The 21,485-nt window shown below is 59.3% G+C and overlaps 1 protein-coding gene across 1 annotated transcript in view; it reads left to right on the top strand.

Moving 5' to 3' along the window:
• The window catches only part of JAKMIP3 (Janus kinase and microtubule interacting protein 3), an 81,896-nt gene that overhangs the window by 57,836 nt on the left and 2,575 nt on the right, over nt 1-21,485 (top strand). The window contains 8 exon segments of the mRNA XM_081823282.1: nt 131-196; nt 864-932; nt 1,018-1,095; nt 4,749-4,952; nt 6,352-6,417; nt 8,044-8,082; nt 8,784-8,897; nt 8,899-9,806. Of these exon segments, the coding sequence (XP_081679408.1) occupies nt 131-196; nt 864-932; nt 1,018-1,095; nt 4,749-4,952; nt 6,352-6,417; nt 8,044-8,082; nt 8,784-8,897; nt 8,899-8,952 (690 nt within the window). The 3' untranslated portion in view covers nt 8,953-9,806.

The following is a 21,485-nucleotide window of genomic DNA, read 5'->3' as shown; positions in this document are numbered from 1 at the left end:
GCCCCCACCAGACACCTGCATTCACCCCCTACCAGGCACCCCATTCACCTCCCCACCCCCCCACCCCACACCCTCATTATTTCAGTCTGGTGCAGCCCCCTTACTGTACCCATGTCTGCTTTGGGTGCAGAATCTGACCAATGAGGAGCAAGTGGTCGTCATACAAGCTAGGACAGTCCTGACCTTGGCTGAAAAGGTAACAGCAGCTGTGTGGCCGCTCTTGGGACAGGGCCAGGCTCAGCTGGGAGAGGGTGCCTTCCCTGGAGGAGGGGCTCCCGGGGTGTGGGGTGGAGAGTCCATGAATCCTGTCAGCCTGGGAGGTCCCACACACGCAGGGGTCAAACAACACCCACCACCTGTGTTTGCGGGTAACAGATCAGCCAGGCTTTGTCTCAAGGCCAACTCTGCCTCAGTTTACCCCTCCAAAGGCCAGGCAATGGAGTGGGTCTGTATACCATTGGCTTTCTGTTCACCCCACCAGGACCCTCCCCTGGGGGCTGCCCAGCCCACCTGGGCTCCTTACCTGCAGCCGGTCCCTGGCCCCCACCCCACAGCCAGAGCCTGCCTGGGAGTCCTCCAGCGGGAAGGGGAGAGGGAGTCCCGGCAAGCAGGGGTGCAGGGGATGGGACTGAGGGAGGACCTCTGCTGGCTGAGCGCTCAGGTGCACCTGTCCCTGCCAAACCCCTGCTCATGACCCTTCTCTCCCTGGGGAAGTGGGGGACAGACTTCCTGGACACCACGTGGGGCTGTCTGGACGCTGGGCACCTGGGGCTCACAGGGCCAACCCAGTCCCCACTCTCAGTTTGGTGCCTGTGTGGCCACCCGAAAGGTCACTATCACCTGCTCTTTCGGTTTGTGTCCAGTGGCTCCAGCAGATCGAAGAGACAGAGTCGGCCCTGCATCGGAAGATGGTTGACCTGGAGAGTGAGAAGGTTGGTGGGCGTCTTGCTTTGTGTCTGCACACGGCGTCACCGGGCGGATGCCTGAGGCTGAGACACGGGTCCTCTTGTGTTTCAGGAGCTGTTCAGTAAGCAGAAGGGCTACCTGGATGAAGAGCTGGATTATAGGAAGCAGTCCTTGGACCAGGCTCACAAGGTAAGAGAAACCGACAGCAGGAGCGTGCAGATTTCGGGTAGAAATGGGGAAAGTGTTCACACGCTGTGTGGTATCCCTCGGGGTCTGGGTCCAGTATGACCACCGTGGGACCAGTTTCTGCACTTCTCCCTCCTGGTCAGTGAGGTCCAGGGATGCCTTCCTGGTCCGGCAGCAAACACTTCGCCCCGTGAATGCAGAACTCAAATGGATGTTTTAAAATGAGCTGAGAAAACGGGATTCATTGACACATAACGCATTTATAAATTAATTGAGCACGGTTGAATGTTTGCAAGAAACAGTCTCTGGGACTTCCTGTGAGAGTGCGCCTGCTACTCCGAGGAATGGACGTTGTGTCTGCCCATTGTGTCTGCCCGCACATCTGCCTGGCCGTGGGGAGCACTTGTCTCCGCTGATAAACCTGGGCGTCCCCACTTGGGGTTAACACGGAGATTGGGAGTCCTTGTGGACACGTCTCCACCACGGTGATGCAGTCCTCACTGACCCTGGTTTGACAAGGAGAAATCTCTGGAGCTTCCGGCTGCTTTGTTTCAAGAGGTGAATCCGGATCGGGTACCGCATCCTTGCTGCTCAGATTAGTCCAGCCAAGGCGAGGCGCAGCATGGGGGCGCTTCCCGGAGGTGGGACGCCCACACTTCTTCCCGGCAGTCAGTTACACCCTGAGTCCATGCCACCTCCCGGCACGGTGCTTCCAGGCCTGCCTTTGTGTCCGCCTGGACTGCCAGTCCTTAGACTCAGAGCGAGTCATGGCGCCAGCTCAGGGAAAGCTGTCCAGGGGCCCTTGTGAGGCGAGGGGTTGGGAACGGACCCTTCCCCTAGCAGGACGCCTGAGGCCAGGGACATCCCGCGTGGTAAGTAGAGGTCTGAGTGCCCGCCGTCTGGAGTGTTAGGAGAGCGAGGTAGTTGTGCGGAGAGCACATAGGGCACCAGCGGGTCCTGCCCAGCCTGGAAGCTGACAGCGTGATGTTTCCGTTAACCCCATCAGGGCCCCGTGGGGCAGGGCAGAGCTTCTGCCCAAGCTGAGGGTGGGCTTCCTCTCCTCGGTGACGGTGGAGGTGCCGGTGGCCCACTCACCACCAGTGGGGGCGGCCATAGAGGAGGTGGTGGAGGGCAGTGGCCTTGGAGAGCCGAACGGGCACTGATGGACCTTCCCAGAAATATGGGCCAAGATCCCTGTTTCCAGTCCACAGTGTTGGGTGGGAAGGATGCTCGCAGTATTTGGGGGGCAGCTGGACAGCCCTGAGCCCCCCACCGCTGCATCCCAGACACATGCATGGAGGGGACAGCTCACCCCTACCCTAGGCCCCGGGCATTCCTCAGGATACAGCTCAGGAATATGTGGCATCAGTGTTGAAAAGACGGATCAGTGTGCGGGGCGTCAGAGAGGGCTGAATATCACACACGCGTGCACTTGCATCCCAGAGAGCAGGGAGCCCTCGGGGGGCTGCAGGGCTGCGGACCCCTGCCCCGGCTTCACACCCTCCCTGCTCTGTGGACTCAAGGTGATGGTGGGGGTTTCGAAGGGGAAACGATGGTCCCTGCTGCATGGTGGCCGCTCTCGGGAAGTTGCTGGTACCCTGCAGGGGGCCCGTGGCTGGTGCTCAGGTAGGGGGAGAAGGTCACCGCACCTCTCGTTTGCAGCTTTGTGCGAAGCCTTTGAGGTGCCAGCGCTAAGCACCCCCCACACCCCCCAACTGCATCTTATTTATTTTTAAATGCTTGAGCTTATCTTAACCGCCTAAGCACCTGTGCTCTAAGAAGTGGCTGATGGGGAGTGTGAGCTGCTGGGGACAGCTGGGGACAGTTTATTTTGTGGCTGTCAAGAACAATAAAATGTGAGGTCCAAAGGATTTGTTTTTATTCCCTAAAATGTCTACTAAAGCTGAAAGGACTTTTCATAATCATTTTGCCTGAAGAAAAGACCCTTCATTTCTGAAGAGGTTACATTTTTGTTGGGAGGATGGGTTTCTGTAGTTTAGGAATTTGGTTTTTTCAAAGATTGCATCAGGAAAATCTCTGGAGGAAAAAGCTTTAAAAGTATTCCGGATCCAATTGGTAAGTCCTTAGGAATTTATAACAAGGTATGCGTTTTGTCTGCTGAGTTGCCGCAAAGGGGTCACTTTGCATTGGTTGGCGCTGGATTTCTGGAAGGCGGCAGAGGGGTGAGCCCCATGCCCTACGCGGCTCTCTCCTTGGCCCTGCCAGGCCCGTGGCCCCTGTTCAGCCTTCTCCCACATCAGCCTCGGCTTCAGCCCCGGCCTGGGGGTCCCAGGGCCTGGCTCGCACTCAGCCGGTCAGCTTCTCGGCTTCTCTTGGGTGTTCTCGTGGGGGGATCTAGGGGACCACGGGTCATTCCCCTGAGATCTGTGGTGAGCGCCGTGGCCCCTAGCTGTGGGGCAGCACGTGTTTGGGGACCAGCGGCATGAGGGGTTCTCTGTGTCCGAGCCCTCAGGAGCGGGGTGAAGCCTGAACCCTGGAGCCCCCTGCAGGGTCTGGACCCCACTGTCCCCAGCGGGACCGCGTGCACATTGCACGAGCCCACTTATCTCCTGACCTGGGGCCAACAGAGCAGTTGCCTCAAGGAGGGTTGGGCACTGGACAGCTCTGCGGGGGTGGGGTCCGAACCTGGGCTGGGCAGGGCACACCAGGCACAGGGAGCAGGCGTTCTCAGGACTCATCATCTGCAGAGTGGAGGCGATGAAGCCGGGAGGTGAGCACAGCAGGCAAATGGGGCCTGGTGGCCCCCGAAGGTGAGGCCATGTCCGAGGCAACAGGGAGCAGCTGAGAGAAAGGGGCACCCAGAGCCCAGCAGGCCAGGCTGAAACCAGGTGTCAGCAGGGATGCGCTCCCTCTGAGGCCCCAGTGAGGGTCCTTCCTGCCTCCTCCAGCTCCTGGGGGCTCCAGGTGTCCCCCAGCCTCTGCCTCCTCTTCACATGGCTTCCCCCCCATGGCCTCTGTGACTGCCTCCAAGCCCCCTCTCCTTGTAAGGACATGAGCCACTGGATCGCTGGATGCCTCCTCCATCCAGTATGATTCCATCCTAACGTGAGGACAGCTGCAGAGACCCTAGTTCCAAATAAGGCCACATTCATGAGCTCCAGGGATCAGGACCTGAACGTATCTCTTGGGGACATGACTGACCCAGGCACTGAGGACCACAGAGTGGCCCGGCCTCCCCAGCGAGAGGCTGAAAGTCAAGGACCTCCCCCACTTCTGTCCTTACATCAGGCAAACCCCTGTGAGCGCTGCCCTTCTTCCTTCTTTGGGGCTCATATACCTAGGGTTTGAGGAAGGCCATGAGCCAAGGAAGAGGCCTTACCTCAGTGTCCGGTCCTCCGGCTCCCTCAGAGCTCTCCCCCTAGTCTGGTCTCGAATATCTGCTTACCCGTTTTCCAGACGTTAGCAGGAGCTAAGACTCTACCTCCAAAGTTTTATTGCACATGTCAAAACCCGTGTAGAAGTGAATGCTCTTGTCATAACGACTCCTGCACTGGGTTTCCACTCTACAGGTCACATAAGCTGGTCGAGGAGGAAACAGGCCCCTCTGTGGGGTGGCTTGGAGGTGCTGCCACCCCAGGGATCACGGGGCTCCCTTTGACCAGCAGACCAGACTAACGTGTCCCCTCCCACCCCAGCACATCCTGGAGCTGGAGGCCATGCTGTACGACGCCCTGCAGCAGGAGGCCGGGGCCAAAGTGGCCGAGATCCTGTCGGAGGAGGAGCGCGAGAAGCTCAAGGTGGCTGTGGAGCAGTGGAAGCGCCAGGTCATGAGCGAGCTGCGGGAGCGGGATGCCCAGATCCTACGGGAGCGCATGGAGCTGCTGCAGCTGGCACAGCAGGTGCGCTCGGGGGGGGTCAGCCAGGGGCGGCCGAAGAGGGGGCTGCAGCTGGCACAGCAGGTGCATGGGGGGCCAGCAGGGAGGCTGAAGAGGGGGCTGCAGCTGGCACAGCAGGTGCACGGGGGGGCCAGCGGGGGGGCTGAAGAGGGGGCTGCAGCTGGCACAGCAGGTGCACAGGGGTCAGCGGGGGGAGCTGAAGAGGGGGCTGCAGCTGGCACAGCAGGTGCACGGGGGTCCAGCAGGGGGGCTGAAGAGGGGGCTGCAGCTGGCACAGCAGGTGCGCCAGGGGGTGGGGGGGCAAAGAGGGGGCCAGGCGCTTCATCCGAGGAGCCCCACGGCCACACCCTCCCGTGGTAGTCCCATCTCCGGTGGCCACACCCTCCCACGGCAGGCCCTTGTGCCACACTACCTGCCCCGTCAGACCAGTCTCGGGGTGGCACATGCCCTCTCTTGGGTCTCCTGACTGCGAGGTCTCTAAGATGCCTCCCTTTCAACTGTAAGGACGTGGTGAAGGTGTGGTCTGGGCAGCTCGTGGGCTGGGGAGCAGCCCCTGGCCTTCTCTTGACCTTGGGCACTTTAGAACCTCAGGCTAATCCAGCTGGTTCACTTCTAGCAGCAGGTGAGGGACCCGGGCATTAGACAGCCTCTGTTCCCGTGGGTGCCTGTGGGGCCCGGAAGGGGCCTTTACGGATGCGTTCTGTGTTCAGAACACCCCAAATACAAAGGCTCCACTTGCAAAGTCAGGTAAATTAGTGACCCAGGCTTTACTGTGAATGTTTGGGTAACGTCTGACCAGAGCATCAGTCAGCTGCCAGGACACTCGCTGCGAGATTCAGGGTGGTCAATGTGAGGACCACACCTGTGGGCCCGTCCTTCCTATCAGACAGGCTGTGGCCAGAGCTCGGCTGCTTCCATGGTCCAGGCATCCAGGTCCAGCGAGGATGCGCAAATTTGCATCTCATGGGCCTGGTCTACCAACGTGAACACGAGGGCTTCAAGCACGGCATCACCTTCGCAAGGGAGTCCTTCCTGGGACGGCTTCGTGACTTGTGGCGGCCCTTCACGCTGCTGCTGGTGACATCTGGGAAGGGTGTGAATCAATTCCTGGGGTTCCCAGCACACGGTTTATGATCTGAAGTTGTAGGGGCGGGAGGAGCAGAGCAGACGAGTGAGGAAGGCTGTGTCCGCCAGGGAAACCGAGGCGAGGCAAGCTGCCACCCTGCTCGGCCACGGCTGCCGAGCGGTGAGCAGTCGCAGAGAGAGGACAGCCAGGCTCCCGGTGACTCGCTCCCGGTGCCGGCTGGCAGTGGCTCTGTGACTCGTCCAACACGTAAATGAACGAACACCTTGGTTCCCAAATATTCTGATGAGTGAAGATATTCCTCCTTTAACATTGCAGAGAATTAAAGAGTTAGAAGAAAGAATAGAAGGTCAGAAGAGGCAAATAAAGGAACTGGAGGAAAAGGTAACATACATGCGCATTTTGGGGTCTGTTTTGTTCACGGGGAGTGGTGCCGGTTAGCACGCTCTGGGGCGTGGGGCGATGGTGAACAGGAAACCGAGCCACCTCACGGGGGCCGCGTCTCTCCCAGACTCAGTTTCCCTGGCTGTAGCAGTGGGAACTGGGCCGTCGACCTAGGGTCCTTGTAGGGCTGGTGATCGTGCTGATGTATAGGATTCCTCCACGTTCACCAAGCGGTTGGTCTAAAAGTTAAGTTCCAGAAAGGCCAGATTTTCCTCTTGAAAGCAGGTCATCTGTCCAACACCAGTCTCTGGTTTCTGGGCCTTAATGCACCTGCTTTGGGGTTAGGATACTCAGGTGCTGGCGTGCAGTAAGTTTGGGGCCTGGGGCGGACCAGCTGGCTCTTTTCCCAGACCCCCAGCCCTGCCAGGCGTGGAGTCACAGGGGTTCTGTCCATTCAGCCCAATTAGGCCCTCCCTAAATCGAGGTGCCCACAGTGTGCCCAGAGGGAACACTCTTCCTGTGGGGTTTGCTTAGTTTGGGGGCCGTTCTTTCTCTGTGATTTAGGGATGTTTTCATATGTCCGTGGTCACGCTGTTGTTCGGTTCTTGGGGTGGATCTCGCCAAATGACCAGCTCCCCACTGGGTGCTGAGTGAAGCGGCCAGTGGGGCCACCTCCCAGCCTTGTCTCTTCTGGAAAGAGCAGGAGGCTGCTGCTGGCTCCGGAGCCCCGCAGGCGGCACGGCCTCCTTCCCAGGAAGAGGCCGCAGGAGAGAGTGGCCCCTCCCAGTGGCCGCCTGCCACACCCCACCCACCCCTGCTCCTCAGTGACACCTGCCCCTTCCCTGGACCCTTTACTGTCATCTGCCCAGCGGTCATCATGCCCTGAGCGCCCGTGAGCGGCCCCTAGAACCACGCAGTGTGGGAAGCAGGGAGGCGTTCCGGCAAATAAGATTTGCTGCCGTGTGGACGCTGACCCGCGGGGAACAGGCCGGAGGGGCAGGGGCGCTGTGCTCAGGGTCCAGCCTCACCGTGCGGCGGCCGTCTCTCCCCCGCAAATAAACGTCTGTTTCCCTTTGCATCTTCACGGGAGAGCATTGTGCGTATGAAGCACCTGGCTTTTAACCGCCGGGTGTGAATTCCTTTACCGTGGCTGTGCCGCTGCCGAGTTGGCTGCACCCGCCCCCCGCCGCCGCCCCCCCCCCCGATGCCGCGGGAGGCTTCCGTGTGGCATCTGTGCAGGCTGCTGGCTCTTTACCACCTACCGTGGGGCCGGGGCCGACGCCTTGTCGGGGCTCTGGGTTTGCCCGCCCTCGGAATGTCCTTCCACAAGACCCCATCCTCACTCTCCGCCCGCGAGGGTCCTGAGCATCAGCTCCACAGAGGGTGCAGAGGCGGCGGGCGGACGCGCATGCGTGTGGGTGCGGGGGCAGCGCTGTCCTCACGCCCCGGGGGGCGCGCGTGCGCCTCGTGCACGCCCTGAGCCTGGTGGAGGCGCGTCTCGTTGTGTCTGCGACCACGTCCTTTCTTGCCAGAGCTGTACAAACTCTTTTTCTCTCTTTTCCCTCCATGTCTCTGCCCTCCCCGTCCCTTTTCAGTTTCTATTTTTGTTCTTATTTTTCTCCTTAGCTTTCATTCTGTGGTCATAGCTCGCCTGGCCCCCACACGGTGAGTATTTCATCGGCTGGCGCCATCCGGCCAGGGTCCCGCCCGCCCCCCAGGGGCCAGCGGGGGCTCCCCGCACTCGAGCTGCCCGCGTGCTGTCGGAAGCCCAAGGCGTGTCCAGAGGGCTGTTCCAAATCCAGGGCCAGGATTCAGGGGTCGGTCAGAGGGCTTGAGGGTGCGTGCCCCTCTTGAGCGGGAAGGAGCGCGGAGGAACCCCCAGGTGCGCCTACCTGGCGGGAGTCGCGCACGCGCTCCGCTTTCCTGCTTCTGTGGCCTCGGCAGGAAGCAGCGCTGGAGAGCGCGGCCCTCTCGCGTTTCTTGTCCTTTTCCACTGGCGCTGAGGACAAGCTGGGCTTATACTGCAGACTCGCCCAGAAGTGCCCGGGCTTCGTGATACGCGGGTCTCATTCACAGACGTGAAACCAGTCATGCTCAGCCGTGGTGTCATTACTGAGGCTTTAGACCAGGGCCACATGCAAAGGCCTGACCACTGCTTCCTTCCGACATAAGATGAGAGGACCAGCAGCGCTGGCCTCGCCATCCTGCTCAGCCCGTGCCCCGCCCTTCCGAGGGTGTGTAGGAGGCTCCCCTCGGGGCAGCGGCATCCTCTCCCTCTCCTTGGCCCCACCCCCACCCCCTCCCTCCAGCCCCTTCCTCTCCCGAGAAGCCTCCCTGACCTGTGTCCTGAATCTCATTTCTTCCAGTTTCCAGAGGAGCCAGACCCCTTTCCTCCAGCTGGACCAGAGAGCAGTGGGTGCCTGGGCGGCAAAACAAGATGCCCCATCCGGTCCCTGAAGCCCCAAGAGGATCTGGTCTCTGGGGACCCCATCCCGTCGAGGAAGAGGGAGAAAGGGGGGCTTTGAGCACCACTGAGCGGGCAACTGTCCACTCTGATGAGCCAGAATTAGAACTAGTTTTTGACTGGGGCTCCTCTGGAAGAGACCTGGTCTTGGCTGCTGGACCCTGGGGTCCCTCCTTGGGACGCAGCCTCCTGATCCCGGTGACAGGGATGCACAAGTTCCCTGCTGAGCAGGTGCAAAGAGCTGCTTCTGTGCGGGAGCATCCATAGCCCTACACTCCCACCTCATGGCCCCTCAATCGCGCAACACACATCTCGGATGAACCGATCAGGAAGAACACAGGCAGCCCACAAAAGGACACAGTGAAGCCTGTGACCACAGAGGTGATCCTCATTCAGGGAAGCCCAGATGGGTCGTGGGGGATGTTCCGAGGACGGCTTCCCCGACCCCTCAGGTGGCCCGTGAGGACTCGCCCACTTGGGGTCCTGCGCACCTCTGGCCGGCACACCCTTGCCTGGTTTTAAGATGCTGTTGCCTTGGGCGCTAGTGTGGGGGGCCGCACGCACCGTGACATCAACCTCGCCTTCTAGGCCACCCTGAACCACACGGAGGAACACAGTGGGAGTGAGCCGAGACTGAGGAGCATGACAGTGGGAGGTGGGACGAGAGAGCGCCCCGACCCCCACTGGAGAGGGGCCTGGCTTTCCTGGAATGCAGAGACCAGGCACTGCAGACGCCCTGGGCACCTGGAGCAGCCCCTCACCCCCTGCCCGGAGGCCGTGCGCTGCAGGCGAGCTGAATGGGGCTGGAGCTGCCCAGTGCAGGGCTCCGGCCTTTGCCCTCAAGGGCAGTGCCCATTTGAGGGCAGCCACACACCTGTGGTCCTGCAGATACGAGAAGGGAGCCCGATGTCCAGGTGGCGAGCAGGTAAGTGCCCCCATCCGTCCATGGGAGACCACATTTCCCCTCCCCGCTGTTTGGGGCTCTCGTGGGGCATGGACGCACCTCTTTCTGGCCTCATCTGATCCTGCTTAGTCCAGTGTGGTCCCCGTGGAGGTGTAAGTTCAGTTTGCTGGGACCTGCCCTGCAGTGGGAGCCCTGGGTGTCTGTCCAGGCTCCCTTCCCACCACCACCCCTGGACCAGAGTCTGCTCCCTGATGGGCATCCCTGTGTGGACTCTTCAGGGGCCCTCATGTGCTGACCCTGTATGGACCTCCTGGCCCAGACCCAGGACACTTCCCCCAGGCCCCTGAGCATGTGCTGTGGGGACATCCCTGCGCTTCAAGGTTCGAGGGTGGTCTCATCTCCCCACAGTGAAGAACTGTCCTAATGTGCTCCAGCCCCTCTGGGGTCTACTGGCCAGCCCTGCCCACCTCCACTCCCCCGAAACTTTGAAAAACAGAAGCTTCCTCCTTTATTCTGCAGAGCAATCCCCCTTCTCCTCCTGAGCCGCAGCCCCCAGGCCGCCCTCCCCTTCAGGCACAGTCATGAGCTTGGCCTCCTGGCCCCTCACCTCCTCTCCCTGCCCGTCCCCCCACCCTGCCCCCCAGGCTAGGAGGCCGCAGGAGGATCAGGCCCAGAAGGGGCACTCCGGGGCTGAGGCCTCCATTTCCAGCAGAGTCTCCTGAGTGAGGGTGCTTATGTGGGGCTTGGTGATGTGCTGCCGGGGGCTGAACAGTTTGCACCTCTGCGTCTGCAGGCTGGTGATGGGGGACCCCACCCGGGGCTGCTCAATGCCCCCGGAGCTGTGAGCAGGTCCCCCCTGTTGGGGGGCCCAGGGCCAGGAAAGCAGGGTCTCAGGGAGCAAGTGCTGGGCAGACACAGCTTCCCTGGGGAGCCTTTGGGCTGCCCCTCGGTGGCCTCGGGGCCTGGATGGGGCTCCCAGGGTGCTCACAGTGGGGCAGCCTCAGCTCGGGGCTGGTGGGGAGCGGCGGCAGCACCAGACACACTGCACAGCAGCCCCCTCGTGGGGGTCAGACACCCTTAGAGGTGTGCAGGCATGGAGCCCAGAGGGAAGCACGCCTCCCCTCCGCCCAGCCCCCCGGGGGTCAGGGAGAGCATTCTCCAACACTCACCCAAGTAGGAAACGGTGTCTGAAACGGTGGCACCAGGCTGGCCCGTCACGTGGCAGAAGCAGGAGCTCCGACAGCCTGATGTCCGTGTGTGGTGGCCCTGGGGCTAGCTCTTTCTCTGGTGGCCGGGGTAGCCCCAGGCACTGCGCCGAGTGAGAGCATGTCCGTACATTTTATCGCGGGTGATGGCAGTGCCCTGCCGGGCTCTGCACGCCCCGGTGTCCTAACTAGTAAATACATGGGGAGAGGCCCCTGAGGCCGCAGATGTCCTGCTTCTCCATAAGCTTCTGCGCACTGAGGTTGGCGCCTGTCAGCAGCCTTCCTGCGGCTGTGTGACCGCGGGGCCCTAACGGGGTTTCCTGGGCCCCCATCGCCGCTGTTTTATTCCATTCTCTGAAGAAAACCCATCCCTGTCCTTCCATTCCTTTCTTTATGCAGTTATTCACGCCAGTGCAAATTCAGGCATATTTAATTTATTCTGTGGGTTACAACCCAACACTATCACTAATTATTTTCCTGGCGGGTTGTTCCAGCCTGAGCCACTGAGCGCACATTCACATGACTCCTGTGTCCCCTTGACACGCCCCGTCTGCTGAGTGAGCTCGTTCCTACTTTCTGCCACCCCAGGACAGGCTTGTAGTGTCCCTGCCCCAAGGAGCACCTTCCTCCAGTTGCAGGATGGCGTTTAGGGACCGACTTCACTGGGTGCTGGGTGTGCTCTTGCCTGGGGCTGGGGGGGTGGCATTATCTCTAGGCCATCCTAAGGGAGGAACATGGGAGTATTCATGCACACGCACATGCCTGTGCGTATTTCTGCATCCATCCATCTATCATCCATCCATCCCTCCATCTATCATCTATCCATCCATCCATCCATCCATCCCTCCATCATCTATCCATCCATCCATCCATCCATCATCTGTCCATCCATCCATCCATCCATCCAGCATCTATCCATCCATCTATCCATCATCTATCCATCTATCCATCTATCCATTCATCCGTCTATCATCTATCTATCCATCCATCCATCCGTCTATCATACATCCGTCCATTTATCCATCCACCCATCCATCCGTCTATCATCCATCCATCCGTCTGTCCATCTATCCATCCATGTATCATCCATCTGTCCATCCATCCATCTGTCCATCTGTCATCTATCTATCCATCCATCTGTCCATCATCTATCCATCCATCCATCTGTCCATCATCTATCCATCCATCCATCATCTATCCATCCATCCATCATCTATCCATCCATCCATTTGTCTATTCATCTATCTATCCATCTATCTATCGATTGATCATCTGTCACTCGTCTGTTATAAACTGTGAGTTCATAATGATACCTCCAATTCCAGGCCAACAAGTCAAGTTCCATTCCAACCCCCCCGCCATTATTTGTAATTCCTTTCTTTGGCTCCCACTTTATACACTGCATGTCCTCACATGCTCAGCCCCAGTGTACACATGGAGCAGCTTCACAGTTGCTGACCATGTACCCTGTGGGAAACATCTGCCAACTAGGGTGACTGACCCTGTGCACAGTCCTTTTCAGCCTGTGGCATCCAGACAAATACTGTTTTCCAACAGTAAGTATTTCCAGACTTAGCTCAGCTCTCTTCTTCCCCACCTCTCCCAGTGTGGCTGTGCTGTCCATTTGTCTCAGCTTGGGTTCCTGTCCCACTTCGCCACATACTGACTTTTGTTTTATTTACACTCAGTAAGGTTCATTGTCCATGCTGGACAGTTCTCTGGGCTTTGGGCCATGCGTGTGCCCACCACAGTGCTGATACAAGACAGTGCCACCAGCCTCAACTCCGTCTTGTGCCCCCTGCAGTCATCCTTGCAGTCACCCCACCCCTGCCCCTGCAGTCACCCCTGTGATCACTCCACCCCCACCCCTGCAGTCACCCCACCCCCACAATCATCCCATCCCCACCCCTGCAGTCACCCCACCCCTATCCCTGCAGTCACCTCACTGCCACCCCCACCCCTGCAGTCACCCCACCCTCACCCTGCAATCACCCCTGTGGTCACCCCACCCCTACCCCTATAGTCACCCCACCCCTACCCTTGCAGTCACCCCTGTGTTTACCCCACCCCCACCCCTGCAGTCACCCCACCCCCACCCCACCCCCACCCTGCAGCCATCTCACCCCCACCCAACCCCTTAGTGTTCGACCTAAGAAAACTTTGCTTGATTCAAATCACAAATCTTTTCTCCCATGTTTCCTTCTAGAATCACATGGCTTGATGTCTGGCACTTATATCCAGGACTGGTTCCGAGTCCATTTTGGCACATGGGGCATGGTCTGGGTCAAAGCATGTGTTTTGCCTGCGGTCGTCCATCCCTTGCTCCGTCCACCCCTTTGTGAAGAGCTCTTCCCCTTTTGGTTAAAATCTGTCTGCTTGGCTGGTCCAAGTCCCATCCTGGCTGGAGTGTCCTCCCCAGCTCCGGGGTCAGGGTCGCTGCCTGCTGGTGCCCCCCCCCATGCTGGCCGTGCCCCTTAGCCTGGTCAACCTCCACTGGTTCCTGGGGCTGAGGCCAGATCTCAGGGCCATGCCTGCCCCGCTCCAGGTCTGTAGGCCCGACATGGGTGACATTAACTGTCAGCAGACCCAGATTTACCGCTGCCCGCTAGCAGGGGCATGCCTCCAAGCCTGGTTGCAGATCGTGTGTGCTGTGCGGCATCCCAGGTGGGCCACAAAGGATGGCCGTGTGGTTGGTCTTGAAATGCAGGGAGAAGCTGCTCTCTTCCACAGTCCATCCAGAGTTAATGACCATTGTGTGCATATAGAACAGGAAATTGCATTTAAAAATATCTGTCTATATCTATAATTCTTCCATGATAACCCAATGACATTTTTTCTTCAAATTTGCTCGTTTATTTATCTATGGAGCAAAAGATAGGATGTTTATGTTTCCTCATAGAAGGTTCATCCAAGTGTAAGCAGCTAGCTCTTTGAGACTTTTTGTTCCGGGGGCTGGTGGCTGAGTTCAGAGGGTCGCTGTCCTCAGGTGCTGCCTGTCTGTCTTGGGAGCAGCGACAGGGCACCTGCCGAGGTGGTAGAGCCCCTCAGACTAGTACTAGGCACCAAAGGGCCCTGCCTCGGCACCTGCCAGGGAGCTTTGTCAGCCCGGACTTCTACCCCAGGTGGAAATCAGAGCCCACGGTGTACCTGTTTGATGGCAGGTGACAAGCCTGGGCAACCTCCCACATGTGAAGCCACGGTGTGGCCACATTTGTGTGTCAGAATGAGCTAGCTTGAAGGTCACTGCTGTTGTGCAGAATTGTGCTAGTCCCAAGACTGGCTCACACCACACTCTTGCCACTGGTCCCGGAATGGTCCAGCAGGTATTCTGTTCTTTGTAACATCTGTGGATACACTGACTTCTAACCATAGACCGGTCTCATCCCCTGCCCCCTTCCCACGAGGTAACTGCCGTCTGGGCCGTGGTGCGGAGCTTTGTGCCAGACACCTGTGTTTCTAAAAGATATAATTTTTATTGTTTTGTAAGTCATTATAAAGGGAGGCATCATACTTTATGTACTTTTGGACCCATTTTGCACTTATTATCCTCGTGCTAAGATTCACCAGTGATTGGCGGGTGCCTGTCTACTTGTGGGTGTTATGACTTCTTCCTGGGACTTCCTGCTGGATGCTTGGGGCTTGCTTTTGTGAAGCTCGTTGATGTTGGAGATTCTCCTGGGTGTCCACTTAGGAGTCAAGGTGCTGGGTCATCGGAATCCAAACGCTCAGCCTGAGGACGCACTGCCAAATTCTCTTCTGGTCCATGTTGGGTTCAGACCAATTTATTTTTGTTCTTTGCTCAGAATCCCCTGTTTTTACCTTGTTGTGTAAGGTTTTCTCTGACGTTACTAGATTCGCTCACAATCTCAGGCAGACCGAAGATTGAAGAGCTGGCTTGCAGCCAGCGGTTTCCCCTCCCCCTGCTCTGTTGTCTCGTCCATTTTCCCAGCCATCGGCTCATGGCCTGCAGCCAGCTGTCTAGTCATCCAGAACGTTACCACCTCAGTGAAAGCAATAATGGATCTTTTCACTGGAATGACCATGAGGCCATTAATAAGGGATGCCATTATTAGAGAGGTCCGTGTCAGAGAAGATAGGTGGATGTCCCCTTCCAGGGCTGTGGGAGCAGCTGCTTGTAACCTTGATTGGAAACAAAACCAAGAACCGATGCAGAATGAGGCAGGAAGTGTGTGCACAGGTGTGAGCCTGTGTGCATGCCTGTGCACTGTGTGTGTGCACGCTGTGTGTGTACATCTGTGCAGTTGGGTGTGTGTGTGGTCAGGCAGAGACCTAGGAACCCGGGCAGTGGGTTCTACACCCACACCAACCAGGGGGACTGTGTGTGTGGACTTTGTGCGGTCCATGTGTGAGGACAAGGGACAAGTGGGACAGGACTGGGCTGGCTTCTAAGCACTCTCTGGCCGCTACCTGGAGGGCATGGCCCTGGTGACTCCTGGGCGGATGTGCATCTGGGGGTCCCACGTGCTCAGGTGGTTGGAGGGCGGGTGGTGCTATCAGTGCCAACCTTGGCCAGTCCCTGCACCGTGAACACAGCACGGAAGCCTCCTGCCCTGCCCCCGCCTTTGGAATTACGCCCCCCACCACGACCCCCAGGTATAGCCTCTCGCTGGAGTGGTTCCCTTGACAAGCAGGGTAGGGGCTTATGGGGGACCACGGTAGGACAGGCCCCACTCTCCCCACTGGCGGAGCATGGTAAATGGCGGAAGCCCGGCACCCGTGGACTGTGGCGCTTTGTCCCCCTGCACTTGGTGCTCCCTGCCCTCCAGGGCTGCAGGCACATGTCCTGGGTGCTGCGGAGAGCTGAGTGCCTTGGGCTGTGGGTGCACCGCCCTCAGGTCAGCGAGGGCCCAGCCTGCCGTGGTGCCAGCCGGCCACACCCCGTTGGTGCTCTGGGCTTCAGGACACACAGCGCTGATGCAGCCGGTGGGGCCCCTCTGCCCCAGGCCTCAGGAGTCACAGAGGTGCCGAGGCCATGGGGGGCTTAGCGGGTGAGAAGCAGAGCAGGCGGTGGGCTTGCTGCTAAGGGGCTGGTGCCCACCAGCCCGGCTGTGGGGCCACACACAGCCTGCGGGGGCGCCTCCCCTGTGATGGCAAGTGTTGGGGGAGATCAGAGATCACTGCCCTGAAGCTCACCTCCCAAGCCAGCCTGTGCTTGTTTCCAGCAGGGGAGCAGCCTCCCCTGGCCAGCCTGCATGGGCCCCTTTCTCCTTGCTGTCTCCTTTGGCTGGCTGCACAGGGGCCCCACCTCCTGCCCCCCGACACCCACCTCACCTCCCATTCTCACCTGGATGGGTGGCTCGGGCATGGCCTCTCTCGTGCTCAGCGCTCCCTTTGGCTTGGTCTGCTCCAGGGCCCCTGCCCCTGCCCAGGGGGACCCCTGCCCTGCTGGCTCCTGGCTGATGCTCTGGCTCTCTGGAGAAGGGGGCTCAGTGGAGGCTGCCAGGGGCTCGGACAGGCACGGGCCCACTGGCCAGCATGCCCCTCCATGGCCAGACTTCACCTCCAGGGCACTGGGCTGGGGCTCGGGGTCCTGGGGACTGTGGGAGGTTGGTCCTGCGAGGCCAGGGGCCTTGCTTACCTTTGGAGGTTCCATCTGAGACACACAGCCAGTATGGACAGACAGGGGGTGGCCTGGTGGGAGCCTCTGGAGCCTCTGGCCTTGCCCGGCCTGTGAGGGAGACAGGGATGGTCTGGACATGGATGAGGCCAGGATCCCCCCCTCCGCCAGGGTTCCTCTGTGATTTCAGCTCTGTGGCCAGTGGACCCACTGCGGTGCCCCCTGCCCTGCCTCCCCCTCCCACGAGCTTCGGGATCACTTCCATACGCCTAGGGTGGGCCAAGCTTGGGGGAGGGGTGATGAGAAATAGTCCCAGGCCAGTGTCTCAACAACTGAGATAAGGGGGTGTCCTGTCCTGTCCAGCGTGGCTCAGTGCCTGTCTCCACTCTGGTCCCGGCATCCATTCCTCTCTAGGCCAGCCGGTCTGGCTTGCCTGACTGCCAAGGTCCTTGGGTGTCAGCGGGGCGAGGGTCCCTGTCAGCCCCGGCAGAGGGAGTCCATCAGGAGAAGAGGCAGGAACTCAAGTTCACCGAAACGCCCCCGGCCGTGGCGCACCCCGGGAGAGCCTGGTTCCAGGGTGGGGCCGGCCCGGAGTCTGCTCTTCGGGCAGTCCGGCAGGTGCTGAGGCAGCGGGGCGCGGGCCCCACCTTGAGAACTGCTGAGTTTCTGGCCGGAGGAGTCTGTACAAGCACTGCTGGCCCCTCCTGGGGCTGGGCCGCGAGCAGACCGTTTTCCATCTTGGCTGCGGGTGACGCCTTCTTCGGTTGTGACGCGCTCTGGGATTTAGTGGCCTCCTGGCCCCTTTCCAGCAGCATCTGTGGTCTCGCCAGCGGTGTGGGCCGCGACCATCCACGTGGGGTTCAGGGCAAGCCGCCATCAGGGAACGTGGCGGCAGCTTCGGAGCCAGCAGGCCTGGGTTCGGGTCCTGCCGCTGCCCTGAGTCACGCGGCCACACCGGGTCAGGTGACCGCTGCCACCTCGGCCTCCTCGAGGTGTGGGAGTTAGCGGGTAATGCGTTGTCCTGCTCAGGGTTCCCGGAGCCGCAGAACCGGCGGGATGTGTCCGTGCCTCTCTCCATCGGCCTGTCTGGAGAGAGGGGATTATTGTGACGACCTGGCTCACACAGTTACGGAGCCTGAGAAGTCCAGAGACCTGCGTTCGGCAGGCTGTGGACCCAGGAGGGCCTCAGGTGCCAAGGCAGCCTGAGTCCCCGGGTCTGAGACCCAGGAGAGCCGACACCGTGAATTCCCGTCCAGGGAGAGCCCATGTTGCAGCCCAAGCCTGAGGGTGGGAAAAGGCCGCTTTCCAGCTCACAGTCAGGCAGCAGGTGTCCCTCTTAGCCAACCCTTTGGTTCTAGTCAGGCCTTCGCCTGATTGGATGAGGCCCACCCGCACCGGGCGGCGGTGGGGGGCGGCGGTGGGGGCCGGCAGTCTGCTTTACTCAGCCTGCAGATTCAGGTGCTGATCTCATCCAGAAGCACCTCACAGACTCACCCAGGATAATGTTAGCACCGGTGGCCCATCAAGGACATGCATGAAATTAACCTCCGCAGCATTCGAGTGTCCTGGGGCCACGTCCTCACCCGTGACCCGCTCCGTGACAGTGCCGCTGCCCTTCTGGTGTGCTTACCAGGCCACCCCCGAGTCAGAGCCTCAGGAGGAGACCCAGAGCAGGGCGTGGTGTGAGTGGGGATGGCCCCCGAGGGTAAGGACCGGCCCCGCTCCGCGTGGGTCCCACGGGTCTGCTCTGTGCGGCTGTGGAGGGGGCTCGCAGACGCAAGGGCGGGCAGGGACTGACGGCCACGCTGACACCTGCCGGCCACCATCCGCGGTTGATGGGAAGGCCCCGCAGGGAGCTGGGAGCCAGGAAGCTTAGCTGGGTCTGAGCGAGGCCGTTTATTTCTTGATGTTTCCCCCAAATCAGAGCTTCGGGGAAAAAGACCTTCGCCCCGAGCCGAGTTAGTTTTGCCATTTCTTTCTTTCTAGTTTGAAAATGTTTGACTACCCATTCCCAGACACACAGCTTATGAGGAAAGGCTCTGTTTCTCACCTCGAAGCTGATGCTGTGTTTATGTGTGCCGGTTCTGCTGGGTCTGTGGCATAGGAAGTAGGGGTGGGGCGCGGGAGCAGAGAGCAAGGGCTGGGTCGCAGGGTGCCCGTGGAGCTGGCCGTCGCCCACCCTGCGTGGGGCCGGTTTCCTCGTCTTGTGTGTGTTTCTGGAAGCCCCGGTGAGGCGTGGGTCTGGGCTTTCCCGTGACACTCACCATCTGCAGTTGGCGCCCATCCCAGTGGGCTTCTCCGACCCCAGGAAGACATCTTCTCCTTTGCCAACAGCTTTCTGTTTCCCAACAGTGGAGGTCCCAGTGGGAATTCCCGGCACAAACACAGATGGTGGGAGCCTGTTACGCGGGCTCTATTTTGACATTAATCAGAGTGCTCTTTCCTAATCCATATGTATGACTCAGTGTGTTACTAGGTCCCCCGTGGGGTCCTGCCTCTGCAGCCTTCCCCGGGGCTCTGCCATCTTCGTGTCTGTTGGGCCGGGTGCCCCCCTCTTGTGCCCCCACCCTCTTCTGCTCATCTGGGTACTTACGCAATGAAAGCTATTCGTGACTTCGGTTATCCGCTTATTTCTGTATTTTATCACTGACCCTTAGTGCAGGCCAGCGTGAAAATTCTGTCATAATCTCTCCCTTCAGAAGGAAGGGCGAGGCTGTGACTCTGGGTGCCCGCCCCGGTCGGGACATCACTCCCATCCCAGGGCAATTGCTTGTGCGCCAGGCTCTGGCCCCTGGGCTCTGAGCGGCCCGGGGGCGCCCCCACCAGCCCCACCATGTGCCACAAGCCCCTCCCCTGTCCTCTCTCTAGCCACACGACGCTAATCCGTGTTCCCATCAGTGTGCTGGGCTTTTCTCCTGTGACCTGTGAGCCTCTCGAGGAGCCGCGCATGTGTGGTAGAGGTGTCCCCGGCTTGCTCACTGTGAAATCCTCAGCGGGCCCAGTGTGCTCTCCAGTAGTACCTGGCCCCTAAGACACTCAAATAAACATTTGCCCCATGAACAGCCAAATAAGTGAACATATATGCTCACAGAGGCAGACGCCATGTCTTCTCCTTCCCACGGCCGCACGGTCTCCCTCCGTTCCCAGGAGCGAGAGGCAGAGTGTTTGGCGGTCTCCAGGAGCACCCACGTTCTCTGTGAGTCACCAGGATTCTCGGGACCCAGTGCACAGAGGTACTGTGGCTAAGATTTATCTCAGTGACGTAATCAGGACACACAGCTGGATCTGTAGTCCCAAAGACTTGGACAGAGTCTGGAGAGATCCATAAGCACATTTCCTGTGCTCTCCACCTCCCATGGGGCCACACGGAGCACACCCTTCCCCAGCAGCAAAAATGCAGCCATCCATGTGCATGAAAATGTCAGGCCCTCAGAAGGAAATAGGTGTGTGCCACACATCACATCTTTTGCAGAAGCTGTCAAGGTCAGTCCACCAGCACTTATCACTTATCACTCTGGGAGAGCTTCGCAGGCAAGGCCCAGATGCCAGTCAAGGGCTGACCTTGCAAGCAAAGTGGGCCCTCCTACCGACAGCCACCTCAGCCCTGCTCACAGAGGCACCCGGGGCTCTGCCCTAGCTCTGGGCCAGGGGCTTGGTGGGGCACTGAGGAGCCCCGTGGGGCCACAAGACCAAAGTCACACCCACGGGTGATCTCACACTCACCTGTCTGTGGCTTTTATGGCTCCGACTTGGAGGAGTTCTTGGGCTGTGGGGACCATCAAGAAGTTGGGCCCATGGTCAGAAAAGGGAGGGGTGGGGAACACCATGTCTCCCAGAGGAGGTGGGCCTGAGGGGCAGAAGGCACTTGGGAAGCCCGGAATCCCGAAAGCGGAACCACGCCTCTGTGCATGTGCGTGTGAGTGTGGGTGCGGAGTGTTGTGCTCACAGATGAGGGCAGAGAGTCCCCCCTTCTGGAGACAAAGGCAGTGAACCGAGTGTGTGAGCAGTAGGGCAGGACCGGCTCAGGAAAGGGCATCAAGCAGCCACAGACAACCAGATGCCATTGTCTTGTTCCTTCCACTGGGGAGTGACTTTTTAGGGTTCTGCACGTTATTCTCAATCTGATTGTTTCTCTGTTGGCATGTGTGAGGTTCATGCCGCAGGCAGTTACCATCTTAGCTCAGAGAAGCAGTGCCGTGGGGTGGGAGGGCTGGTGGGCAGGTGGGCAGGGGCCCTGGCTCTGGTTGGCCTGGAAGTGTGACCTCGGCAGGGGGGCGGGGGTCCCTCTTATCTTGGAGCATCAGCTTTTCTGTCTGCAAAATGGAAGGGCTGGACAGGCCTCTTCATCTCTAACATCCTGGAACTAGATGATAGGAGGAGAACCTACTTAGATATGAATCCGATTGAAGAGACAAAGAACAATGTGTCACTCTAATTGTCTAGAGATTCCCGCTGTGATGTGTGCTGTGGGGGAGTGAGTGTGTGGGACTCCACCCAGTTTCATTTTTCTTCTGCATGGGGCGGGGGGGTCTTCCTACTTAGAAGATAGGTTAGAAACCCCAAACCAAAAGAATCCTCTGCAGCACCTCTTAGACTAGGAACATGTGGAGCCCAGGGGTCCTGCCCTGGATGCCCCCATCCCTGCAGCTGATACAGGGCACCCCATCCTTGTGCGGAGGACCCTGAGCAGCACCTTCATGTCTCACTCCAAACAGTAAAGATATGAAAGGTAATAAGGAAGAATCGGTGCCTAGCAGAGGCCTGCCATTTCGGTAACGGGAGGACATGGAAATTGGGTATTCAAGTGGACAGCTGCCCCAGGCGTGGCGAGGGAGACCTGAGGCCACCTCTGCACTCATCTTTGCAGCTCTTCTAGGAGGAGCCCTTTGCAGCTCCTGCACCAGCTGCTGAAGACAT

This window comes from Leptonychotes weddellii, chromosome 6, assembly GCF_054177405.1.
Source record: "Leptonychotes weddellii isolate Sample4059 chromosome 6, ASM5417740v2, whole genome shotgun sequence".
NCBI lineage: Eukaryota > Metazoa > Chordata > Mammalia > Carnivora > Phocidae > Leptonychotes > Leptonychotes weddellii.
The sequence above is the reverse complement of the archived record's forward strand: the minus strand, read 5'-3'. Positions and strand labels throughout refer to the sequence as shown.